The 25,315-nt window shown below is 51.9% G+C and overlaps 1 protein-coding gene across 1 annotated transcript in view; it reads right to left on the bottom strand.

Moving 5' to 3' along the window:
- The window catches only part of FBN3 (fibrillin 3), a 109,286-nt gene that overhangs the window by 32,959 nt on the left and 51,012 nt on the right, over window positions 1-25,315 (bottom strand). Inside the window, exons 8-19 of the mRNA XM_037386862.1 lie at window positions 19,142-19,267; window positions 11,938-12,090; window positions 11,093-11,290; window positions 10,254-10,397; window positions 7,739-7,858; window positions 5,681-5,806; window positions 5,073-5,195; window positions 4,083-4,358; window positions 3,635-3,688; window positions 1,669-1,794; window positions 1,173-1,298; window positions 276-395 (exon numbers count right to left, since the gene is read on the bottom strand). Of these exons, the coding sequence (XP_037242759.1) occupies window positions 276-395; window positions 1,173-1,298; window positions 1,669-1,794; window positions 3,635-3,688; window positions 4,083-4,358; window positions 5,073-5,195; window positions 5,681-5,806; window positions 7,739-7,858; window positions 10,254-10,397; window positions 11,093-11,290; window positions 11,938-12,090; window positions 19,142-19,267 (1,692 nt within the window). The remainder of the gene's footprint in view (window positions 1-275; window positions 396-1,172; window positions 1,299-1,668; window positions 1,795-3,634; window positions 3,689-4,082; window positions 4,359-5,072; window positions 5,196-5,680; window positions 5,807-7,738; window positions 7,859-10,253; window positions 10,398-11,092; window positions 11,291-11,937; window positions 12,091-19,141; window positions 19,268-25,315) is intronic.

Below are 25,315 nucleotides of genomic sequence, written 5' to 3'. Positions count from 1 at the left end.
TGCTGCAGCGCAGCTGGGGATTTCCATGTCTGCCAGACACCGCTCAGAGCACTGAACCCGAGACTGCAGCTTTTCAGGTTCCCTGGATGCACGAGAGATGTTAATTGTTACCAACAACCAAGGAAACGCTAGGTGGGAAAGAGGTGTGTCAAAGGATACCCATCCCTCAGCCAGAAATACGGGACTTGCTTCAGATGAACAGCAAAGGGGTGATGGTGGGCACTGCTTATGTTAGATGCTGTCCCAGAGCTGACTGTAGAAGGTCGCATCCTTACCCACACAGATGGTACCACTGGGGTCCAGCTTGCTGCCTGGGGAGCACTCGCAAGCAAAGGAGCCAGCATTGTTCCTGCAGACGCCGTTCACACAAGGGTTAGAGGTGCACTCATTGATATCTGTGGGAAGAAAGGGACTGTCAGTGCGGTGAGTGCTGCCATGGACCCAGTTCTCTGGGCCGCAGACTGGAGATGAAGAGAAAAGAACACGAAGAAAAATGTTTTTCATCAAGGGGGTGGGCACTGACGGCAGACACCATGAAATTAGTGAGCTTCTCCAGGATCGAGGGACTGGATGGACAGAGGGTGGTTGCTGCAGCTCCTGGGGAACGATGGACTCACTTGCTCAGGGCTGCTCCTGGCTAGGATGGGAGCAGCCACAGTGCTGAATATGGCCTTGGTGTACCCATCTGAACCAGGTGTGAGGCTATGTAGCATTTGCCATTTTCCACCTTCTTTATAGAAAATCAGATTTTTTTTCTCTAAACATTCACGTGCAAAGTGCTAGTTCTCAAATGTTTGAGGAATTTGTGGTCAGGAAACAATTTCCCTCAGTCCAAACTAAGCTTTCAATCAAATGCCCAAAACTTGCAATTTTGGTTAGCTTTTAGCTAAAATTTTGGGGGCCTAGAGGAAATTGTTTTGGTTTTTAGTCACCGAAAAGCCCAGATGTTCTGGGTTTGGATGTCCACTACTTTGAATGAAGTGTGACATTTCCCCCTAGGAAAAAAAAACAACCCACAAACCCAAAGCCTGGACCTGCTCCAGTTCAAACCACTGCAGTCTAAAGGGAACCAAGGACACGCTAGACCTTGAGCTCCCTCTCAGGCAGGACCTCAGGCCGTAGTTCTTCACAGCTTGTGAAGATGCTCTCTGTTGCCTTCATGTTCACGTTACCTTCACAGGTGTCCGTCTCCGTCCTGAAGACAAAGCCCTTGGGGCAGGTGCAGGTGTAGCTGCCCGGTGTGTTGCGGCACAGTCCGTTGTCACACAGCAAACGATTGACAGTGCATTCATCGACGTCTGTGGGCAGAGAGATGGGGGTGCTGAGCTCCAGCACCAGCATCCACCCTCCTGCTCTGCCCTACAGAGCTCTGGCAGCCCAAGAGGCACAGAAACACAGCACCATCCTCAAAGTGATACAACATGGAGAATATGCTCAATCATGTACGCGTGGTTTCTCACACAGCATCTCATGCTCTTCCACACGGACCAGGCAGCTCTCAATGAGGACAGCGCTTGAGGGCATCAGCTGCTGTACCACCTCAGGCTCCTCTGCAGCTGGAGGTCTGCATCTGGCTCCCAGCCTCACAGGGTGCATACATGCCATCCCCTTCCCACCAGCACTGAGCTCCCCGTGCCCCCCACGGAGCCTGAGCTGCCCTGGACTCACCCACACAGTTCTTGCCCGTGGGATCTGACTCGTAGCCCAGGTTGCAGATACAGCGGTAGCTCCCACGCAGGTTCTCGCACATGCCGTTGGGGCAGATGTCTGGGTTGAGGGCACATTCATTGATGTCTGCATAGAGAAATTAAAATCAGATGGACCACAGTAAACACAAATACAGAAAACTTCCACTCCCTGATTCTTCATTGCTCCTTGGTGTCCACAGCCAGCTGGGGTACCCTCTGCAGAAGCAGCTGGGCTGGCAGAGGGTCACGGCCATGGCTAGATGGTCACAGCAAAGCTCTTCCCATGGCAAAATCCCTGTATCTCCTAGCCCATCCACAGCCCCCAGGCTGAGAGCTTGCACAGACTCCTTGGCCACACAACTGCCAGGTTGGATGGGGCCAAAGTAAATTTCCTTTCCCTATTGCTGACAAAGAACCATCTGAAAGCAGCTTGGAAAGAGGGAAGTGAGGACCCGTAGCCTCTGCCTGGTTCCTGGCCCTGGAGAATGTATGGTGGTGGTAGGGCAGGGACAGAGAGGAGTGTTATGTTTGGGTGAGGGACAGGGGCCAAGTCCTGCAGGGTGTCAAAACCTCAGCTTCAAAGACTTGCAGAGTGCCTTGGACAAATCTGCCCCAAGCTCAGAGATTTGTGGACAGTTCTGCAGCAAGGTGTGGTGGGTACCACAGCCTCTGCTGCTCAAGCGCGTGGTAGTTGGGCTCAGGTCTGCAGGGCATCTGGCAGGGAGAGCCAGCCCCTGCCAACAACACCAAGCACGCTGTGCATGCAGAGAGTAACCCAGAAGGGCGGCAGCTGGGTGGGCAGCACCTCTTCCTCTGCATCAGCATCATCTCACTGCCTTTTTGGAGTAAAGTGCCCAGGCAAAGAGGTTTTACCCTGGCAAGAACCAGCTTCCCCCCACAACAGGGCAGGTTTGTGTTTGCACAGCAGTGTGCTCCCGGTGCCATAGTGCCAGGTGGCAAGCAGCCCAGCCCAGGGCTTCCCAGACACTGCTGGCCTTTGTCTCTGTGCAGTTGGAGCTGTTACATCCCCAGGGAAATGCAAACCTGGAGAGCACCGAGTGCATAGAGTCCTGGCTGCGGGCAGCAATGGGCTGACCAGAGCATGTCTAACTTCAGCTTCTTGCTAGAAAGCATCTTATCATTAGCCTGAGACTGCCTTCGGCCAAGACACCATGCCCTGGAAGGAAGCCCAAGAAGCCACCAGGGTTTTGCCTCTGGCTCGTTCCCATTTGGAAAGTTTTGAAAGGCCGGAGCTATCTGGCTGCTCTGTGCTCTTCCTGCTGATCCGAGCACTGCCCAGGGCTGGCAGCGCAGCCGCCTGCCTGACCTCCGGCACAGCTGCCTCCCTCAGCACAGCCCCCTGGGAACACACCCCAGCACACGCTCATCACCTCCCTCCCCTGGGAGACCCCGAAGTCTCTTCTCCGGCAGCCGAGGAGCTGGAGGGCAGAGGAGGAAACAAGCGAGAGGACGCAACTGGTCACGCTCTTCATTCCCATCAAAGCAGGGAGTAAAGCCAAACCCTGGGTGTGCATCCCCAGAAATGCAGCTCCCACAGGGCGCCAGGAATCAACCACTAGATTCAACACACAGCCCTCAGGGATGCTTGCTCAATGTGGGGCTTTAGGGAGGAGAAGAGACACGCAGCGCCCCTCTCCCCCTGCGCCCAAGCTCCCATCCCACCCACAGACACTCACTAGCACAGAGACAGGCTCCTGCGTGCACTTCCACCCACCCGAGCTGCCCTCTGCTTGCTCACAAACAGTTCTCACATCCACGGGCGTGATGTGCTGGCGCTCCAGCACACCCTCCGCAGCGCCAAGTCTCTCACGGCACACGCTCCTACAGTCACACGGATGCACGCACGCTCCAGCAAAAGCAGCTGAAAGAGCTGAGAGTGACATTAGATGTGCCTGTCTGGAATCTGGTCCACGGGATGCACGTACCTCTGCCATCAGCTGTTATTCCGATGCCGCTGCTGCAGAGTGCCTGGAATTCAGCTGTGTAAAAAGCACAACAGAGCCATTAGCTTTTCTAAACAGTTCACGCACGGTGACATTAATACTGGGTAATGCTGGATTTATTGTCTGTCTGTTAGAATGCCGTCTGCAGGCTTCCAAGCGGTGTCTGTTTATATTTATGCAACATGTATTTTAGAGCTGATACTTGCAGTTAGTAGTCCAGCACTGTGAGAATCCCTGTAATGAGATCAGCATCAGATTTGTGGATCCAACCGAAATTTGCTGACTGCATGGCATGCCTTTCCCCCTGCTTATGGCTTTCCCATGTCACCACCAAGCTGCCTAGGCCACCTCAGGAACCTGTCAGGGACCCAGGATGTCTCTGAGCACCTTCCTGAGGTTTTTTGCCAACTCGGATGGAAGAGGAGCTCACCAGAGTTTTTGGCCGGACAGGGCTGGCAGGGCTCTCCGAAGCCATGGTCTGGGTTAGCACAGCAGCACTCAGACTTGGTGACTGCTCCAGGAAAGGGACGAGCACACGTGCCCTTTTTAATGCCTCCGTAACAGGTGCTGCGCATGTGGGTGTCCACACAGACTCGCCCATCCACCCCGATAGCCAGCCCCCCCAGGCACTCGCAGCGGAAGGAGCCCTCTGTGTTAATGCACCAGCCGTTCATACAGATTCCTGGTGTCTCGCACTCGTCGATGTCTGAAAGAAGAAGCACAAACTGGCTGTTACCTACCCACAGGCAGAAGGGCACACGGGCAGGGGCTTCAGGCTAGCTTGCAGGGGGACTTGGAGACTAAGAGAGAGCCAGTGATGTGGTTTAGAGCATCAAGCCCCTGTGTGCTCTGCTGGCTGCCCCTGGTGGTTCAAGAGAAGGAACAGGGATCTGGGCTTCTTCAGTCTCCTGAGATCCAGCCCCTTCTCAGAGTAGCAGGGTCTGGTCTCTGCTCTGTTAGTGGGGCAGTGACCCACAGAACCCACCCCATGTCACAGCAGCACACCATGGAAATGCAATGTCCCCCTCCTCCTCCTTCTGTCACTCTGCCTTCACGTCCCAACCTTCCTGGCTTTGGGAGGTGGCACACAAGCCATAGTGGAATGTGCTGTAGAGGTGGGGAAGCTGTGGAGATGACTGCTGCCAGCTCACGTTGGCCATACGGAGCTTCACAGCCCTGCTTAACCTCCTTCAGAAAGGGCATTTAAGCTCCAATTTGTGCTGAAGTAGCGGAGGTGCAAGAACATCTTCCCTTGTGCCCATTCTGCTGAAGGGGTTATTTCTGGTGGCAGAGCAGGAGATGCCTGGCAGCAGCCTTGGTTTTTCTCAGCTCCCCTTGGCCTCAGACACATCACAAGTCCCCAGGAACATGGACAGCAGGCTGGCATGAGGGCAGAGACCAAGTCTGGGGACGCACGCACCGACACAGTACCGCCCGTTGGGAGCCAGCACAAAACCAGGCTTGCAGATACATTTGAAGCTGCCATCCTCATTGATACACATCCCGTTGAGGCACATGTTGGTCGTGGCACATTCATCATGATCTGTGGAGGACAAACAGAAAACAGGAGCTGAGCCCGAGGGCTGCAGCAAGACTCCCCTGTGCTCAAAAACTTTCTGTCTCGTATCTTATGGTCAAATTGCTTCTTATATGGCAGGGGTGCTAATCCTCAAAGCAGAGTTCCCACTGCTTCTCCTCTTGAGAGCTGTCCTGGAGCATCCCTTCTGCTGTTGATACCCTCATCAGCTGGTGCAGCTCGCAGGAGGGCTCAGGCACTGGCTGCTGGAGAATACCCTGCTTCCAGACCCAGCTCTGCTTGTGCTCGGGACCAAAAACCTACAGGAGCACTCCAGGAGCGCTAGCATCCTTATAAAAACACCTTCCTATTTCAGTCCTCTCATTTTAAGATGCGCTCTGCCCTAGAAATGAAGGGAGTCTAGCACAGATTAAAGCAACCACAAATCCCCAGGGAGGACATTGTCCCGGCTCAGCCCCAGCCTCCCCAAGGCACATCAGGGAATTCCTTACCAACACAGTTCTTGCCATCAGGGGTGATTTCAAAGCCAGCGTTGCAGATACACTGGAAGCTGCCATCAGTGTTGACACAGCGGCCGTTCCTACACATCACTCCATTCATGATGCACTCATCAATATCTGGCAGGGAAATAAACACAAGAAAGTAGCAGCAGGTGGAGTGGGAAGCAATTTAAGCAGTTTCAGCTTAATATGCTGCATGAGAAAACCAGGTCAGTGCTCTCAGACACTCAGAGCATGCCCTGCTCCAGGATCACACTGTTCCCCTCTGTACCAACTACAGGAGATGGAAAAGATGTGGACAAAGCTTTCTGGAAGAGGCGTGACATTTACGAGGTATGGGATCTCAGACCCTCCATGTTGTCTTTGTCAACCTCCTGCCCCAGGGAGCACTTTGCAACTGCAATTATCCTCAGGCTGTTCAAGTCCATGGCAGACAGCAAAAGCCGTCGGACCAAGAGCCAAGGAGTCAGGCCTGCCACAGAGATGTGCTCCCCGTTCCTCAGCAAAAGGAATTCCAGGGCAGAAGCTGGGGTACGACGTGACTGAGGTACGGCAGCAGGGGAGGTGCTGTGCAGCACATCAAGAAGACGATGCCCATGTGCTCTGGGAGACAACTGAATGCTGCTGGGTGAAGGTGAAAGGAAGAGACTGTCTCATGCAGGGGGCTGTTCCTGACCCTTTGTCGAGAGCTGGGGAAGACAGTGTGAGCTCTTTTATGGGCAAATTACAGAAAACCAATAGCCTGGTCCCAGCAGCAACGGACAATCCAGACACTTTGTAGACTTCTCCTAACGTGGAGAAGTTATCTTGAGAGCAGCCTGGCTGAAAAAGGTCAGAACCACAGAAGGAAACCTGCCCTGAGGCTATGTCAACACAAAAGTTGTGTGTAAGCCCCATGGGACAGTTTTTTGTCCTGGCAGCTAGAGAGGTCACAGCTGAAGAATGACACTCGATTTTGGCACCACACATTCAAAAAGATAAAGGCAAAATGGAGGAAGCTGAGAAGATAAAACCAAGGACAATGAGAAGCTTTGAGTCATTATCAAGGAGAGGAGGCTGAGAGACTTGCATTTGTTTAGTCTAGAAGGGAGATGACAGGGCGGTTACAAGTTGCAGTTTCCTAACATGTAAAAAAATTATAGAACCATAGAATCATTTAGGTTTAGAAAAGACCTTTAAGATCATCAAGTCCAACCATGAACCCAGCGCTGCCAAGGCCACCACTAAACTGTGTCCCCAAGCACCACATCTACACATCTTTTAAATGCCTCCAGGGATGGTGACTCAACCACCTCCCTGGGCAGCCTGTTCCAGTGCTTGACAATCCTTTTGGTGAGGAAATTTTTCCTAATATCCAGCCTAAACCTCCCCTGGAGACAGCAGTGAGCCAGTTTTCACAGCCAGAAAGAGAACCACAAGAAGAATTCTGCTTAAAAGATTTAGTTTGGAAATTAGGAAAGCCTTTTACGTTGTCAGGCAATAGGAGGGTCCTTTGGAAACCCCTTCATCAGAAGCCACTGGACAGGAAAATAATAATAATAAAAAAAACCCAACAGCAAAGGTCAGGCACTGACAGAGAAATGTTCTTTGTGTCTTGTTCACAGGGACATTGCCCTCCCAGCCGTCTTTCCTAGCAGTCCCTCACCTAGAGCACCGTCTTGCTGCGGGACACAGACAGAGCAGCTCTGCCAGAAATCACTACACTGGCACAAACATCCCGCAAAATCCTGTCTTCTGTCAGAACAAAATCTCGTCACCTTTAAATAGAGCTCTGCTCTTGAAAAGGACTCTGTAATTTCCTTGATTGCCACTAGCCAATTTTAGGGTAGACAGAAGTAGAGGGAATTCCTAGACAGTTCTCAGGACACTGCCGGCAGCTCGACACGCTGTTCCGAAGTCCTGTCGCAGCTGGCTGGGAGGGTGGCTGCTCCTGGCGATGCCTCACACTGTTCCCCCTGTACAACCGTTGGTACCTGGGTCCCTGCTAACCCTGCTGGCACTCCTGCAGCAGGCTGTGTCCTCCCAAAAGGAGAGACAGAAAGCACCTACCGATGCAAGCCTGCTTTGTGGGGGTGCTCTGGAAGCCTTCGTGGCACTTGCAGTGGTAGGAGCCAGGTGTGTTCACGCAGTCGCCATGCACACAGGGGCTGCTGGAGCACTCGTCCACATCTGCAAGAAGAAAAGCCTAAACCGTGAGTTGTCACTATACACAGCGAGCTACCAGGACACGCAACCAAGGCTGCCTCCTGCGAGCTGCTGAGCCTGTCCCTTCAGCTGCAGAGGTCAGCATCCCGAGAGCACGGCCAGCAAGGTCCCTCTGGGTGGCACCTCCTCCCTCAAGTGAATCAACTGCACCCTTCATGGTGTCACCCACAGACTTGCTGAGGGTGTGCTTAACACTGCTACGTATGTCATTGGTGACGATATCAAACGGTACGGGTCCCAGTATGGACCCTTGAGGGACACCACTTGTTACCAGACACTGAGCCGTTGACTGGAACTCTCTGGACACAGTCCTCTAGCCAATACCTTATCCATCCAACAGCCCACCTACCAAACCCATGTCACTCCAATTTATAGGTAAAAATGTTGTGGGGAACCATTTCAAAGGCCTTACAGAAGTCCACGTAGATGACACCCATAGCTCTTGGCGGTCACTATCATCAAAGGCCCCTGGATTAGTCAGGCACAATCCACCCTCGGTGAAGGCACGCTGGCTGCCTCTAACCTCCTCCATCTTCCACGTGCTCCAGCGTATCTTCCCCTCTGAACCGTTTACAGCCATCAGCTGCCACGCTCCTGTGGTCATTAGTCCCACCACATTTCAGCATAGCTTTCTAGCTGCACAGCAGCTTCCAGCTCCTCCTGTTGTTACCCGTGCAGCATGCACTGGCAGGAGGCACTTCAGCTGGGCTACCCACCCTCTTGCCTTTTCAGAGGAACATGCCCTAACTCCTTTCAGGCATTTCACAGGTGTTCCCCTGTTGGTTCCTAACACATCAGCAGCCCCTGGCTCTTCTCTGTCGCTCAGGTGAATTCCATCAGCTCCTGACAGACCTGGCTTCTCAAAGGTAGATCCACGATCATAGAAGCCAAAACCTTGAGCATGGCACCAGGCAGGTATTTGCCTGTTCAGTCCCTCTGGGAGGACAGAGGTGTGCTCCAGACTCTTTTAACATTGCTCTCAGTGACATACAGTCTCTTCTGGTGGTTCTAAGTTGCCTTGTCACAGTGTCATTAGACCCTATATGGAACAGTAGGAGTGGATGATGACCTGGAGGGTTCACCAGTCTTGGTGGCCTCTCAGGGATGCTGCAGGTGTGAGCTCCTGGTGGGCAGCAGCCTCCTCTAGAGGTATTGGCTGGGTGGCAACTGGGTGCTTTGGTACCCCTCAATAAAGAATCTCAAATTACTAATATTTTACGTGCTTTTCTGGTGGCACTGGTTCTAAGGCACATGGGGGACTGGATCAAGGTTGCATGGTTGGCTTTTTCTGGGTTTTATTGATTGGTTTTTCTGGCTCTTCTCTCTCCAAACGCAGAGCATTGTGTATCTTACATAGGGGCACTTCAGAGGAAGGTGCTTCCTTCCCCTGGTGCAGAGACAAGGGCCCAGTTTCCTTCATCTAATGAATTACTTGTGTCAGTCAGCTCAAGGTTCAGCTCAGGCTCACCTCCTCCTCGCACCGCCTTAAGGCAGGGCTGTCACTCAGCCTGGGACAGCACACGATACCAGGCATCAATCCCTCACTCACATTCCCAGTGTGCTGCCTGTTGAGCTCCTCTTATAACACAGCTACTTGTTTGAAGGGTTCTTCTAGCTGGGCACACTTCCAGCTAGGACATCCACCACCGCCTTCAGGTGCTAGGGGGACTTCCAGGTGCTGGATGTCCATACAACCTAAGGTCTGGACAGTTATTTCAGCCCTTGGGAGGTCTGCTTGGGTGGAGACATCAGCACAGGAAGGCTGTTCTTTGCAAGTGCGGTGGGTGAACACCGTTTTCTTTCAGTAGGACAGAGTCTCCTTACGGTTTTCAGAAAAAATAGCCCACCTACTGATAAAATGGTAATTCTTTTGAAAGATGCCATCCTTCTAGTTCCTTGCAGACCTCAAGCTTCTGAGCAGTCTTGCACAGCCACCAGCTAGCTGGGGTGACCTCCAGGGCTGCAGCCCAAGCCTGCGGGGTGAGCAGAGCAGGCAGCAGCCCGATAACTGGCAGAGTGCGCTGCCCTTCCTGCTGCTCCCTGGTCGCTGGTGCTCCCCAGGGGCTGCTTACACGGGGCTTCCCACGGTGTGAACTGCCCACGGGGTCTGTCACACCGCCCCGGGGCTGGGACAAGCTACACCGATGGCAATGTTGTGGCTGTCAGAGGAGAGCTGTCACCCTGGGTGTTCCTTGCAGGGCAGACGTACCCTTCCCATCACGCTGCCTCACTGCCTGACATGAGCCCTCTACCTCCAGCCTCTCGTGGGGAGCTCGACCGGGATGGGGGCTGCTGGGGCAGTGGCTCGAGGTGCTGTGAGGAGCAGGCAGGGGGCACAGATGGAGCTGAGCCTACTCACCGATGCACTCTCCGCGCACATCCTGCTTGTACCCCATGTTGCACTCGCAGCGGTAGCTGGATGGGGTGGGAATGCAGCGTCCGTTCAGGCAGAGGTTGGTGAAATGCTTGCAGATGTCAATGGTCTGATTCAAGGTGGCGGTTCCTGGAAAGCACAGAGGCAGCATCAGGTAGGGGATTACAGCTCCCCTGATCGCCCCAGGAGGCAGGGTGACACTGTGACAGATCAGTGATGCTCCTGGGCCCTGAACAACTGTGGGGCTGCGGACACAAACCCAGCTGCCTCAGAAATCTCTGCAGGGTACTGCGGCACCTGGCATGTCTCTGCCCTACCACCATCACACATTCTCCAGGGCCAGGAACCTGCCCCACTGATGCACACAAGGTGGCACAGCCTCTCGGAACCAGACGGGAATCAATATTTATTGACATCCTGTGCATCTGCACACGCTGCAGCCCTGAGCAAGTAGCTGTACAGGGATGCACATGAGAGGGGTGTCCAAAGTGGTGGGAAAACCAGTTTTGTTTTGGGGAGGCAGAGCGTGAGGCGGTGATGTGAAAGTTTCATTTCTGTTTGGTAATTAGAAAGATATTCTGCACTGGAGCCTGCCTCAGCTCCCTTGCTCTGCCAGCAGACGCTGTTTGATCTGCTTCTGGGCTCAGCGTCCTGCACAGCATTAGTGTCACATCCCACCACTCCCCCCGTGTCAAAATAAACCCTGTCGCTGTTTAAGAGTGCGGGCGCTCCGCACGGCTCAGAGGAGCAGGCAGACACGCTGCCTGTATTCTGAGACAGGCAGCCAGTTTGGGTCGGCACAGTAAGAAAATAATGTTAATTACCAATGCTTGAACTTCCTGGGCCCATTCCAGGCAGACCTGGGATCCCGCCTTGTCCATTTGCCCCATTTGGTCCGATGCCTCCGGGCCCGTTGAGTCCCGGCCCAACACCATTTGGCCCGAATCCAGGAATTCCTGGAAAGCTCCCAGGGAACCCTGGCATGACTGGGAGTCCTTCGATGCAAAGCCTGCGGTACTCATCTGAAACAAAACAGCTGCCTTAGTGCTTTTCCAAGAGGGCCTGAATCCCCCTCCTGCCTCTGCCAGCGTGTGGGGAGCAGAGGGATGGAGACGGGCCGGCCGGGGGCGCAGAGGGTGGGTGCTGAGGGGAACAGGGCAGATGGGTGACACCCATCTGGTTGACACCTATCCCTGGAGCAGATGATGAGACCCAACTTGCCAGGGGTTGGGCAACGGCCTCTCAGGGTGCGTGGGGCAGCTGGCAGCGTGGGCTCCCTTTGAGCAGGAAAGGACAGGGCGCAGGGGGTGCCCAACACCGCAGAGCTCTGCCCTGCTCAGAGCTGGCGCTGGGAGAGGAGCGGCAGAGGGATGTATCCTCCCCAGGGCCTCCTGCTGCCCGCGCTCGCCCTCGTTTGGCCCCAAGGTTCGATTATGGTGGGAGCCAAAGGGAGCTGAAGGGGTAGGAGGAAAAGGATGGATTCCTGCCTTGGCTGGGCTCATCTGGCTCAGCTTCAAATGAGACCCAGGCAGGAGAGCCAGCATCCCCGTGCGACCTTGCCCTGGGTGTTACGTTGATGATTCTCCACGCCAAGCCTGGGGTACCACCAGGGCCACCAGAGCCGTGAGCTGACCGAGCAGCAGGCGGGGGTCCCTTGTGTCACACTTACCAGACCCCCGGACCGGGCACATCTCTGGAGTCTGGCCGATGGCCCAGCAACGCCCCGAGTCACAGCAGCACTGCATCTTGGTGTACTGACCAGGAAGGTCCCCGGCACAGCGGCCCCCGATCAGAGCAGAGAAGCACGTCCCGATCCGCTGGTCTGCAGGGAGGAAGCAGGTAAGGAGACACGTTCACAACATGTCCAGCATACGCGTGGTCAGGTCCTGAGTGCCCACTCCCAATGGCATCTCCTCTGGTCATCCAGTGTCCCAACCTGACCCCCCATTCTGCCTCATCCCCCGAGATCTTGAGGTTCTCCAGCATCTCCATCTGGAGCACATTGAGGTGGTGGGGCCAGGCCTCGTTCCCCAGTGTTAGATCTCACATTCCCAGTTAGGCTCCTAAATATTAGAAGCAGCCTGATCGAGAGCCAGAAACAGGCAACAGGTGGGCGATCCCTCTCCATCAGATTCACCACGGGGAGCTGCCTTCCCTGCCCTGCAGGAGCAACAAGCTGATCCAGCAGGTTCTGGCTGAATCCACAGAGCAGAAAACAGACGAGATCCACCACCTCATTCCATGCTTCCTCACCTTCCCAGAAATGGGATTATTTACAGGTGTCTCCCTCCTCTCACTACAGCTTCTGCACAAACAAGAGATGTCGGGGACAAGCTCCCCCCCGGACCCACCAGCAGGGGAAGGGAACAGGGAGGTGGTCTGCAGGGGACCACCGCAAACATTGACACTTCTACTACTGGACACCCTGACCCATCCCCTCAGTGGGGACAGATAAACTTTTCTGGACTAAATATATTATTCCACAAAACTGCATCCTGGGGCTGAGATGTCCATTCTTGAAGTTCCTCCTCTGAAGTTAGTGTCTGCCCTGCTTATTTCTGTTACGCCTGTGCCCAAGGGTTGGCCATCATGCCCGTACAACAGCACAACAGGCCCTGGACTTGGCCACGTGGAGGGCAGGGTCTTCTCCTCTTTTGGGCTCCTGGACCCAGCCTGATATATTTTCCTCTAACTTCTGCCACTAAAAACATTTCCCTGAGATAAAACGAGTCTCTGCCTGCTATTTTGAGGGTCCCCAGCCACCCCCGCTCTAGGCTGAAGCCTTGGCCACAACCATCCCGTCCCTTGTCCTGCCTTGTGGCGAGACGCAGCTGGCTGACCACAGTGGTCGCCCTCTTCCTACACCGCTTCAGTCAGGCTGGGGGTCCGGGTATAACCCTTCCAGCGCCAGCGATCCCCGAAGCAAGGACCTTTCCACGGCCACCCTGTCCGGTGCAGTCCTGCACATCTCATGCCTGGCAAGGACCTGCCTCTCCTTCCCAGAACAGATTTCATGGCACGTGTCCCATGTCCCAGGCTTCCCGTGAGGCAGCATCCCCTGTCAGGTCCCAGTGGTCCCAGCATCTCTCGCTAAGCAAATGGAGCTGCTCCCAATTCCACGTCCCTCCAGCCCGATCGCTCTCATTCCCAGCGGATGCCTGTTTCAGGTCCTGGGTTAGTTCCCACAGCCTGGACCGCGCTGGGAGGAGAAGGAGCCCTGGGTGGTGGTTGAAGCCCACAAGCCCGGCCAAAGCCACAGACACCGAGCCTGGCACCGTGTCTGGTGTGTGCGGCTTCTGGACAGGGCCCAGGAGACTGAGGGTCTTTCACATGTCTAGCAGGCTCCGTCTGGCACCAAGTCCTCTAGGAAAACCTGGAATCTTCCACTCATTCATCTCCCGTCCTTGTTTCTCAAGTAAATTAATGAGGGGGAAAGTCTAGTCTGATTTGTCATTTGTGCCTCTAGACTGACATTAGCCAGCAGGCTGACACTTCCCTGAAATATAATTGAAATTAATTGCATGGAGCCGTTTGATCTGTGGGCTGTGGTTACATTTCTTCTCCAGTCACAGCTCAGTGACTTGCCGGGGACAGTGACCCCATTTAAAGCCAGGGTGACCAAACCAGCAGGTCTTTCTCCAGATAACATCCTTCCGACCATTCTGCAGCTCTGAGTTCAGCAGGAATGACTCCCTTTTAGGAAACTTTATCCCCCAAAGAGACTTGCAGAAAGACAGACAGGCTGGGGGAAGGGAACTTGAGTGAGGGGACTGAATGCCACACCGGAGTAGCTCCTACTCCCAGGGAAGGACAAGCCACATGGGCGTTTGGATCATCCCAAGCCCTCGATCCCTGGCACGTGGCACAAGTGCAAAAGCCGTGCCCGCGTCTTGGCAGGTTTCAGCAGATGCAGGAGTGTACAAGAGGGCTGTTTCCACAGCAAAGTGACAGGCTGATGTCACTTGGCATCAGCGTGTAGCCCCCTCTGACTCCAGAAAGAAGCCAGGGCAGGATAGTGGGGCCGTCTATAAAAGATGCACCTCAAACCCGTGATGGGAACTTAAGTGAGGACTTTGGGCTGAGCTTAAATGAACTTCTAGATCTGAGGGTGGTGGCTCGGAATACACTCTTTGGGCATTAGAGGGGACAAAGCCCAGCCATCTCCTTCTGTTCTTCTGTGGGATGTTTGCTGTCCCAAAAGCTGTGAGACAGTGACAGCCAGGCAGTTAATGGGCAAGGAGTGACTTGGAGAACACCGGCTCCTTCCCCATGGCCGGACACGTGCTGACAAGTTTGACAAGGGAGGGAGGTCACAGCAGTTTGTGTGATGGAGGGAACGGTCCAGCCTTTATTCATCTGCACAAATGTTTATTACATTCAGCTGTCTTTGCTGCAGTTTGCAATAATCTCTCTCAGAAATGAAGGTCAGAACTAATTGAAAACTCATCTGGAGCTGCCTTGGGCAGAGAGGGGTGGATGGAAAGAACAGTGGGTCCCTGAAGTCCCCCTGTGACCTCCTGCAGGACCACCCACACGCTGGAGGTAGGAGCACAAAACCCTCACCGTTTTGTTCTGCCTTCCTCTGCAGCTGTTAAGGGAACAGGTTTGCACAATAACCTCAGTCAATCAGATAATGCTGCGGGCAGGCGAGAAAGGAGGTAAAATTCCACATGAAATTAGACAGTGCACAGAGCGGGGGATGGAGCCACGGGTCCCTCAGAGGTCTCCGATTCAGAGGCTGTGGGTCCTGTGGGGCAGGAGGTGCAGTTTGGATTGCTCAGCATATAGGGACAGGGATGACTCCAGGCTGGAGCTTCCTGGTGGGCTCCCACAGAGTCTGCGCCCATCCAGGGCTGCGATACCCTGGGCTGTGTGTCCTGATGCCCAGAAGCCCCCCCACCAGGAGCTGCACCCTCTGAGTGACCACCCGGCACAGCTGAGCTCTGCCATCCCTTTTGGGGGTGGGGGGGGCACCCTCTCTGCGGTCTGCACAAGGCATCTAAGACCTGTTGCGCACCTGCAAGGGATTTTGCAGTTTTCATCCTGATGAAAACTTGGTTTGTTTCTTTGGTAGGGGGGTAAGGAGACAGAGGAATAGAAAGTCCTGGTGCTGCTTCCCAGGGGAGAACATTAAAGGGTATTTCTCTCACTTTGTGTCTTGTCACGCACAGAAACTAAGGAGCTCCAGTGACCAAACCCAAACAAACCAGTGGTTGCAAAAGGCACTTGGCTCTGACTACAAAGGACCTGAGGGTTGTTAGCACAGAAGAGAGCTGCAACACAGCAGCCTGTAGCCAAAGGTCTCCCACCCAAGATGTCCAGCGGGGCTTGGTTTGCAAGGGAGAAGGGTGCAAACAGGAGCCTCGCACTGTGGTGAGGACAGTCAGTCCGGACCAGTGATGCCAGTTCCTTTGCTGGCAAGTGCTATAATAAATTCACTGCCTCCCTGGCTGTCCACTCTTCTCCAAATTCACCCTCCAGTTCAATGGTTACAAGGCTGAGCTATAAATGCATCCCTGAAATGACCTGATAAAACATGATTCTCTCTAGGGGGAAATGCTTTACAGACGTATAGATGGAATGACGCGCTTTGCAGGCTGGGCTTCTGCACCGGTTCACACCGTGGAGCCACTGTGGAGCTGTTCTGCACCCTCTGGTCCCTGCAGATGCCCAGACAGAGCCCTGCTTGGCAGCATCACCCCCTCAGCGCCTTGGGAGCTGCTGGGGGGCTCTGCTCAGGGGCTCTCCCCAGCTCCTTATCAATCTGTTTTGAGCCTGTGACCCTCACACTACTTCCCTTTCGTCATTTCTTGCCCTCATAAATATCTCCTCGTATTTCCTCTTTCCTCTTGCTCTTTCCTCTCCTGGATAATGACCAAAGCAGGCAAAAACCGTTCTCCCAGCAGGAGAAGTCCTCAGTAACACCCTCAGGACCTTCTCTGAGCCCAGGACTTTGCAATGACAAGCAAGATCTGGCCCTACCTGGAACTTCAGGCAGTAAATCTGCCGATGTTGCCCCAGAAGAGATAAGACCCAAATCTCTCAGAGCTTTGCTGCAGTGTCAGGGGAAAAGAGCAAAGAAAACAATGTGCAGGAGTGCTGACTTGCAAGGAACAAGGGAATACCCTGTGCTTGTCTCGAAATCTGAAAGGGCATTTTTCTCATTTGAAAATTATTCTTTTAAGCTGTTCTTGAAAAGCAACCTATTGTACTAAAAAGAAAAAACCCTCAAACTCACAGACTGCTGGAGCAGATCCTTCTGCTGCCTGCAAAACACTAAGCCTGTCTTTTACAAGCATAAATGAATGAAACCGTTATGAACATGTGTGGAACTGGATTCTTTGTGTCAAGCACAGGTGGTTGAATCATTCAATAAATGTTCATTTCAAACTATGACAGACTTTCTCCAGCTCCGCTGCTGTTTGCATTTTACTGAGGAAGGCAGTGAAAGCAGCTAATGAGAATTGGGATCAGCTCAAGCTCAGTGTCTTGCTGTTTCAGCTGCAAAAACTACAGGAGATTATTCAAATGCAATAAAAAGGTGTTTACCTTACTAAAAAGGGAGGGGAAAGGGATGGGAATATATCAAGGCTGCCACCATAAAAGTCACCACACAGCCAGTGCTGGTGCCCCATGATATATGAGACACTGCGGTCACTTCCAGTCTAAATATCTGTGAGGTGGCAGCGTGACAATCTCTTCGGCTCTCTCCTGATGCTGTTTGTGCTCCAAGGGTGGCCACATTATTTATTAATTTTCAATTTTACAAACTGTCTATTTGATTTATTTCATAGGATGTAAATCGTGGGCTTAAACTACCATAAACTCTCCAAATGAGCACTAAACCCCCCTCAAACGATAGAAGCAGAGTTTGCAAAATATGGATCCTGGGGCAACAAGACCCCAACGGTAACTGTGCCTCTTGCCAGAAAAAATATTGTCTGTCCCAAAATGTGACAGCACACTAGCAGCATATATTAGCTCAGGGAAATGGCTGGAGCATGATGTATTGAGTTCAGATGCAGTCATAGTCCACTGCAGCTAACTAAGCTTTGGACTATTTTTAAATCTGGGCTTTCTAGTTTTATTTAGTTTTCATTTCTTCAAGCGCTTGGTTTCAAGGAAAGTGGGGAAATGTCCATATGACTCATCTGGGCTTATGGCAGGGTCTGGGAAACAGGGAGGAAAAGAATTTAATTCCCATTAAAATCTATCAGATTCCCAAACAAGGTGACTGGTATGTTATACTTTACAACATTTTCTTTCTGGAAGTAGAACATGATTAATTTTTACTCCAGGTTCTGTGGATATAAAATAATTTGGAAATTATTTTTTCTTCTGTATTAATTTCCCAGACTTTCAACAGAAAGCTGTACCTGACATTTTCCGTGGCACTAACAGTGGTCTTTGCCTTCGCTGTGACAGTTCCTCTGTACAAAACCTTGCATCCTTGCCTTTTGAAAGGGGAATGAACTTTCTGAACAGCGAGGCAAACCCTGGGATTCATTTTGACTGAAGTAAGTGCCCCTGCTGAGAGCGAGTAAACAGAGAGCTGATCTATTTATCATAGAAACTCTTGTCTGTTACAAAGAGAAATGGACCATCAAATATTTACAAGGCTTGGAAAGGAATTTTGATGTGTTAAACATGCAGGATTCACTCCAGGCTCTCTAGTCCGGAGGCAGGACAGCTAGTCAGTCTGGGGAGAGCTTGCCTGGGCTCCGGCTGGGGGGGAAGCTTTGCAATACAGGCACCCTGAGCCAAACCCAGGGGCGAGCAGGTACGTCGGAGCCGGTGGAGGGGCGCACGGCACCCCACCAAGCCCTTCACGCCGTCGGCAGGGCAGGAACTGCAGGACTGTGATTTCCACACGAGCCTGGGAGTCATTTTGTTGCCAGAACTCAGGTGCTGTGGGAGGAAGGTGGGCCACAGGGTGATATGCGGGAGCTTACGCGGCAGCCTTGTAAACCTGCAGGTTCAGACGGGGCTGTGCTGGGGACGCACCTCTTTCTCCCCACCGGGTACAGAGGGGTCCGGGCAAGCGGCTCGGCACAACGCAGCTCACTCCCGAAAGGCTGAGCTCCGTGAGATGAAGCCAATCCACTCCACAGCCCTACTGATTATTAGCTTGGGGCTGCAGGGATTTACGAGCCATGACCTGTGGTCTAAGCAGGAAGGAGGAGGAGATGATAAAAGTCACCATCTATTTGCACTGGTTATACAAACACTTGGAGTAAACCTTTTCCCCCTTCACTTCTGCAAAGCAAGCGGATGAATGCACAGTTGTGGGGTGTTGCCCCTCACTGGGTCCCTCTACTCCAGGAAGGTTTGCAAGCCTGATGTTCCCCTCACAGGGTCCCTCTGCTCCAGGAAGGTTTGCAAGCTTTCCTTGGATGTACAGCCGCCACCACCACGTGCTGGCTCTGCAGTTCAATTGTCGGGGGAGCACGGGTGTCTCTCCCCAGCTGCTATCTACTACAGAAGAAAAGGGGCAGCAGCTGAGGTTCTGTGTGTAGGAGCACAAGGACCCTTCCTCAGACAGACCACTATCCCAGCTGGACACCTTCCACCCCAGTGCCCTCAGCAACCCAAACACTTTGAGCCCTGAGACAGTGCAGTCCAAGCTGTGGAGATGGAGAAAGTCCCGGTTTGCAGCAGCATCAAAACCTGTGACCAGGACAGCCCACGTCACCCACAGCATTGCAAGGACAGCACATGGAAAAAAACATTTTCCAGCTATTGCAGGAAAAAATGTGCCCTTTGATGGGCAAATCTAGTGCTCACCAGATAGCACTTTGCAAATCACCAGGTCTGGATTTCAAAGTGTGGTCTCTCCCTGTATCTGTGCTCCTGAGATCGATTTAGCATCTTACCAATGCAGCGTGATCCATCAGGGCTGGTCATGAACCCACGTGGACACGTGCAGACGTAGCTGCCTGCTGTGTTGGTGCACTCACCGCCATCACACACACCAGAGATTGCGCCGCACTCATCCACATCTAGAAAAGAACAAACCAACAGCCATTATTTTATTTTTCCCTGCAAACCACCTCCTTTCCTATCCGCAGCATGGATCCAGGACCAGAGCTGGGATCATAGGGGATGGGAGCTGGTGTTATGGGTTGAGACTGTAAGTGGCCACCTTGCAGCGGGTCAGGCAAACACGAGTCCCCCGGAAGGTGATACCGAAGGTGATGCCGAGAGCTTCATGGAGCCCGCAGGCTGATCTCTGCCGACACTGTAGGTCTGTGGGTGATGTAAACCATCCTGCTCCCTGGAGTACAAAGGGAGCTTCAGGACAGAAACACGTCTGTGCAGGTGCCTGCCTGGCTGGCCAGCAGGGCCCTCCGTGTGACTTGGAGGAAAGCAGAGGTGCAACACCAGAGACAACGTTGTGTTTTCAAACAGCGCTGGGCTTATGCACTACTCACCGAATTTCTCCCTACAGGAGGAATTTAGTTCAATTTTACATATGTTCAGGCATTTAAATCCACATGAAAATGCATCTATACCATCGGTTAGGCTAGAAGGGTCTGGACATACCATTCTGTTGTTCAGCTCCTCAATCAGCAATCCCGTTTTAGTGTGAAATTCTTTGCATATCAATGCCATAAGCATGCCATAGTTTGAACTACTTATCACAGGGAAGATTAGATAGAGATATACACAGAGTGCCTGGAGAGATCACACCTAATTATGCACAGCAATCAAAGAAACACCACCCATGTCAGCAAGCCCTGCCACACACCGCTGCAGCAGCAGCCTGTTCCTCCAGCAGCCCACTGCCATGCGTGTGACAGCATGACATACCAGTGAGGTACATCCCTCTGGATTAAAGAGCACGGAAAATAAGGACATTGCAACAAGATTTTGTCAAGGCACAACAGCTGGACTCAGACACCAGAGGGACCAGGCAGCCCCAGTGCCCAGACATACAGTAATAATTGCAGAAAGGTTTTAAAAGTACCAAAATTCAGAATCCATCACCCCAGCCATGGAGCTTCTGATGTTTGAACGTACGATGTGCTCTGCAAGCATCTGGCCAGGGTGGAGACATGGCAGACCCTCCCCACAAGCTCCACGGCCAAGGTTCTGGATGCCTGGGTCTGGATCCTGAAACAGAGCATCTATATTTGAAATATATATATGAAATATATATACTTGCTCAGAGTTAATTTTAATCCACACTGGAAGAACTGAGTTGGAAAGATGAGACACAGGCTTTGCTTGAGAACTGCAGTGTTCTCCAAACTTTCCAGGCCATTTGTATTAAAACCTTGAGAAAACTGAGCAGAAAAATCAACAAGTACCTACACAGATGACACAGAGAGAGACAGCCTATAACTTTTTGTTGCAGCTATCACTTGGGACCTGAAATTTGGAAAATCAAAGGGAACAGAGTGGCACATCAGCTATTTTGAAAAGGGCAATCTGTTTTCAACAAATTTTGACCAAAATGTCAATACAGTTAAATGTACACAGAGCAGAGCCATGCTTGTGGGGCACTTGACTCTAAGGACTTGACGGGAGCAGGGCTGTAGATTTTTTTCTGTGCTAACTGAAATATGTTTCAGAAGCCGAGATGGAATTAGATCCGACCTGTAATGAATCCACCCAAAGCAGGTGGTTGGTGGTTATGGTCCAGGTGGTGGTAAAAGACAGAAGGAATATTTGCCCAATAGTGGTTTTTTTTTGGTGGGGGGGAGAAAAGTGTCTTGGCAATTGGCAAAATACGTTATTTCTGCTAAGCAACTTCATTTATTGCATTTTAAATCTATCATGCTGTTGTGAATGGATAAGGGGATTTTTATATGCAATTCAGATGCTGCCTGAGGCTGGCAGGAAAGTAATGAAAAGGAACTGGTCAAAGTCTGCTCCTTCGAGGGGATTTTTCTGATGTGAACAGCAAAACAGACTGCACAGCCTGATGGCATTAGCATGTGTGGAGGTTAGAGTTGCTGCAGGGCAAAGCCTAATCTGCAGAAAAAAAGGGAGAACAGCAAAAACCTCTCATCTGGGAGTGGGGATGGAGGATGCCTTTGGAAGCCCTCCTCTAGCAGACTTCAGTGATGAAGGCAGCACACACACATGGGAAAGAGCTACCTGAACCCACCCCACCAGGGCAAGGGAGGGACCAGAAGAAACGTGTGTTGGGAGCCAGAGGAGCCTGGCTGTGGTGATGGATATGAGCCACAGTGACAGTTCTGAGAAATGGGCAAGACATTTCTGTTGGAAATGGGTGTGGGCTACCCAAAGGGGTGGTGAGCTGTGTCCCGCCCAGCATGAAACAGAAAAAATTGAGTTAGGAAGGAAATTTTCTGACTGCAATCTCACAGTGCCATGCAGTGGCTAGCGATGCTAGTGCAGCCCTGGAGACACGCCGAGCAGGGGCAGGTTGGTGATGTTACCTCTTCGCTGGGATCGTTCCTGGATGCCGCGGTTCTGCGTGGTGCCAGCTCTCAGAAGAGGGTTCAGAGCCTAGGGGGATGGCTCAAGGCTGGGAAATCCTGCCTGACATTACAAGACTAGCAGCACTCCATTATATTTATCCAAGAACCTGTGAGGGTGGGATGGGATCGTAGGAAAGAGACACACAAAGATGATGTGGAGAGCACGGTGCTCTGAAGTCTCAAAAAGAGAAGATGAAAACTGAAGCTGAGACATAAATTCAGGCTGGGATGAAGCAGACAGATTTATACCAATGGTAAATAATATTTAGCCTGTGTACTCAGGGATAGGGCTAGCTCCCCCCAGGCTTGGGATGGATTCAGCTCACCTAACATCTGCAAGAGGATCCGTAGCATAGGCACAAATCCAAGGGAGGGCAAGGGGGCATCAATTCTGGCTGCACAGAGGTGATTCTCAAGGACTAAGCGTCGTCCTCACTCCTCCAGAAACATCCTCAGAGACTTCATCTTTCTCTCCCAAATTAGAGAGGCTGCCAGGAGCCTTCTCCCAGGCACTGTGACTCCACTACACCAGCCTTTGGACAGCCATGGATGTCGGATGACGCCAGTTAATTCACATCACCCAAAAGCCCCCACCTTGCTCTGAGGGAAAAGAAGTATAATAGGGTCTGCACTGTCAGACCTTTAGAGGAAAAGTGCAGGAATGATCTGGCCGGCGGTACGTGTTCCGGTGCGGCTGGCTGCGTTCGATGGGTACCGAGCAGGCATCGCCACCGGAGCTTTTTCAAGATGCCATCTGTGTGCAGCAGAAAGAAACAATCTCATCCAGGCAGTAATTGATCACATCTGAACGGAAAGGTCTACACAGAGCAGTTGTGCCCTAATGGTGATGATTTTTCCCTGCAAAGCGAGACACGGTGAAACCCACCCCACTCAGCTCCGCGATGGACATGGGCAGTGCCTGTGTTTAAGATGAGCCGACCTGCCTTTTGAGTGAGGCATATGGTATGGACAGAGACCCCCCACGGGGGCTTCATGTGGTCAAAGAAATAATCTTCAGCTTCCCCTCCTCCCTCACACAACCTGTTACAAACACAATTATCTTCTGTTTTACTTCGGCTGCAGCTCTGAGTCCTGAGGAACCAAGTGAAACCTGGACGTCAAGGTGCACAAAATCAAGCCCAAGTGCACAGGGCAGGTTATATGCTCATGTACCAAGAGGGGAAGATGCATTCCTGTTTGGCATCTTAGGAACTCTAAAATCATGCTTTCAGCTAGCCAAAGACTGCGGCCGCCTTTTGCAAGCAGCAGAGACGTCGCCTCTGTCCTTGCAGCACTCCTTCAGCTCTTTGATGCTCAGAGCCCCCCCAGCAGACCAGCAGGACTTGAAACCTGGATGGGCAGCAATGCAAATCCACAGAAAACACTTCCCCCACCTGGGCCCCTGCAGCCAAAGAGATTTTATCACTACAGCCTGCCCCGTCATTTAATTACAGGCCTGTGTTTGGTTACAATTTGCAGAACACTGGAAGGAAAGAGCTTTATGAAGCAAAAGCTGGATGTGCGATTAGAAAGAACAGCTTAAAACTTCTGCAAGGCTCTCCTGAAGCCTGCTGCACCAGAGGTCTGGAGGCCAGCTGACTGGCAGGCATCTTGTTAGATCAATACTTGGGACGTAGCTCAGTCATCCAAGAAAAAGCCTATGTGTTTGAGGGGGGAGCCACTGCATTCCATTCTTAAAGAAAAACGGAGTTAATTCAAAAGGTTAAATCAAACTGCAACTTTTTTTTTTTTTCCCCTCTTGAAAACCCCAGCTCAGATGGGAGCAGTGTTAGCAACCCAAGAAGCAGAAAAACCGCCAGTTTCTCTAGACGGCTCGTACATCCTGTACTTTGAGAAACTGAGCTCAGGGCTTTGTTGTTTCAGTTCTCCCCCCTCACACACACATTTGCCTCCTTTATTTTCTCATTGTAAAGCATCTCCTAGTTTTGATTCATTCAGAGCCGAAGCCCACGGAGAGCCCGACGCAGCAGGACGGATATGTACACCTCTCATTAACACCCAGCTGCCAGCTCGGGGTAGGGAACGCTTCCAACTCCAACCTGGCTACTTGACGACTTTTCCAACTCTCTGTTAAAAATTAAAGCAATATTCTGCGTGCTCCGCGCTTCAGACAATGGCAGAATTCAGCGCAAACGTTGATTTTGGATCTGGTCTCCAGCTCGCTGGGTTGGAGTTGGCCTGGTCGTTAAGGCTGAAAATGCTGGAAGCCAAAGGCTACAGAGCTTCAGAAAGAGCTGCAGTCTGCAAAGCCCATCCAACACGGGTGCCCACAGACATGTCGAAACCCCAACCTTTCCATCTGGTAAAAAAACAGGACTTGATGGAGAAAACATCTCCGTGTCACGTAGCAGAGGTCATGCCTCATCAGCCCTCTCTCGTGCAGCACACGGGACTCTCAGACCTTCCCTTCCAGAAAGCACAAAGAAACCACAGAGGAGCGTAATGGAACCCCCCAAACCACACCAAATCCATGGGAATGAGCTTTTAATGGATCCAAACAATGAGCTCTTCTGTAGACATTTTGTAAGAAAATTGAAAACATGCTAATAAAAAGGCTATCATGTTCCATTGGTGAGGAAAGTGGGGCAGCCTACCCACTCTGCTCATGGAAAATGCAGGAAAGCTCACTCCAGTTCAGAAACATGAATGAGATTCAACAGAGTAAAAAATAAACCCTTGTCTTCATTAGAAAAGCGGAAATTTTGCGTGGCGGTGACAGAAGACTAGCCTGTAGGGACAGAAGTAGCATCTAACATGTCACTCTACAAACACTAAAGAGAAAGCAGCAAGTCAGAAGAGGCAAGATTTGTAATTAAAGGAATTGTTTTACTCCCTTGGCAGAACCTGTTTCCTGGAGATGCTGAAGACAGACAAAAAGGACCTGCACTGGTGGATTTGAACAGAGCTTGCTGCACAAAGCATGCGGCGCCTTCCACTCCCTTGCCTGGTGTTTCTCCATGTACTTTTTTGTATCTTGTATGTTATCATCCTGGAACAATTTTGGATGCGAGACACTTATTCCTTTTGGGGCATTGGAAAGCATCCTGGGTGAGGTACTGGCATTACATACTTCACTGATAACGGAGCTGGCTTAGCATTTTGTTATACAGGAGAGGAAGGGCTATTGAGAAAATAAGTTAAATTATTGGCAGAGAACCACTAAAGTTATGGAAGGAAAAGCTTTATTCAGTCAGCGATTCCACCCTTGACTACATGCCGTGGAATTGTTCCCTTAAGTGTAATTTTTACGGTTGCTTCCAGCGTAATTTAGAAAAATGTCACTCCATGTAACAACCCCCACTTCCCTACGATTTATTGATAAAGGTCTTTGTATCGGGAGGATGCGTCTGATTTCAGCTCCAATGTTTCTTTCCTCCATTTTGCACCATCAGTGCCAGGAGCGCTTTCTTGCACCCTCCTCAACAATTCCTTCCTTCCAGCAGCGCTAAGAAGTCAGCTGGATGTAAGTGCCCCTCTCCTGCTGCCCGCACACTTCTCGCTCCCCTGCAGACCTCGGCAGCTCCGGCTCTTTCCCAGCTTCCCCGCAAGCCAAGCACCGCCTCTGTCAGTTTAGCC

The sequence above is a fragment of the Falco rusticolus genome, chromosome 4 (assembly GCF_015220075.1).
Source record: "Falco rusticolus isolate bFalRus1 chromosome 4, bFalRus1.pri, whole genome shotgun sequence".
Classification (NCBI taxonomy): domain Eukaryota; kingdom Metazoa; phylum Chordata; class Aves; order Falconiformes; family Falconidae; genus Falco; species Falco rusticolus.
This window is presented reverse-complemented; position numbering and strand designations above follow the sequence as displayed.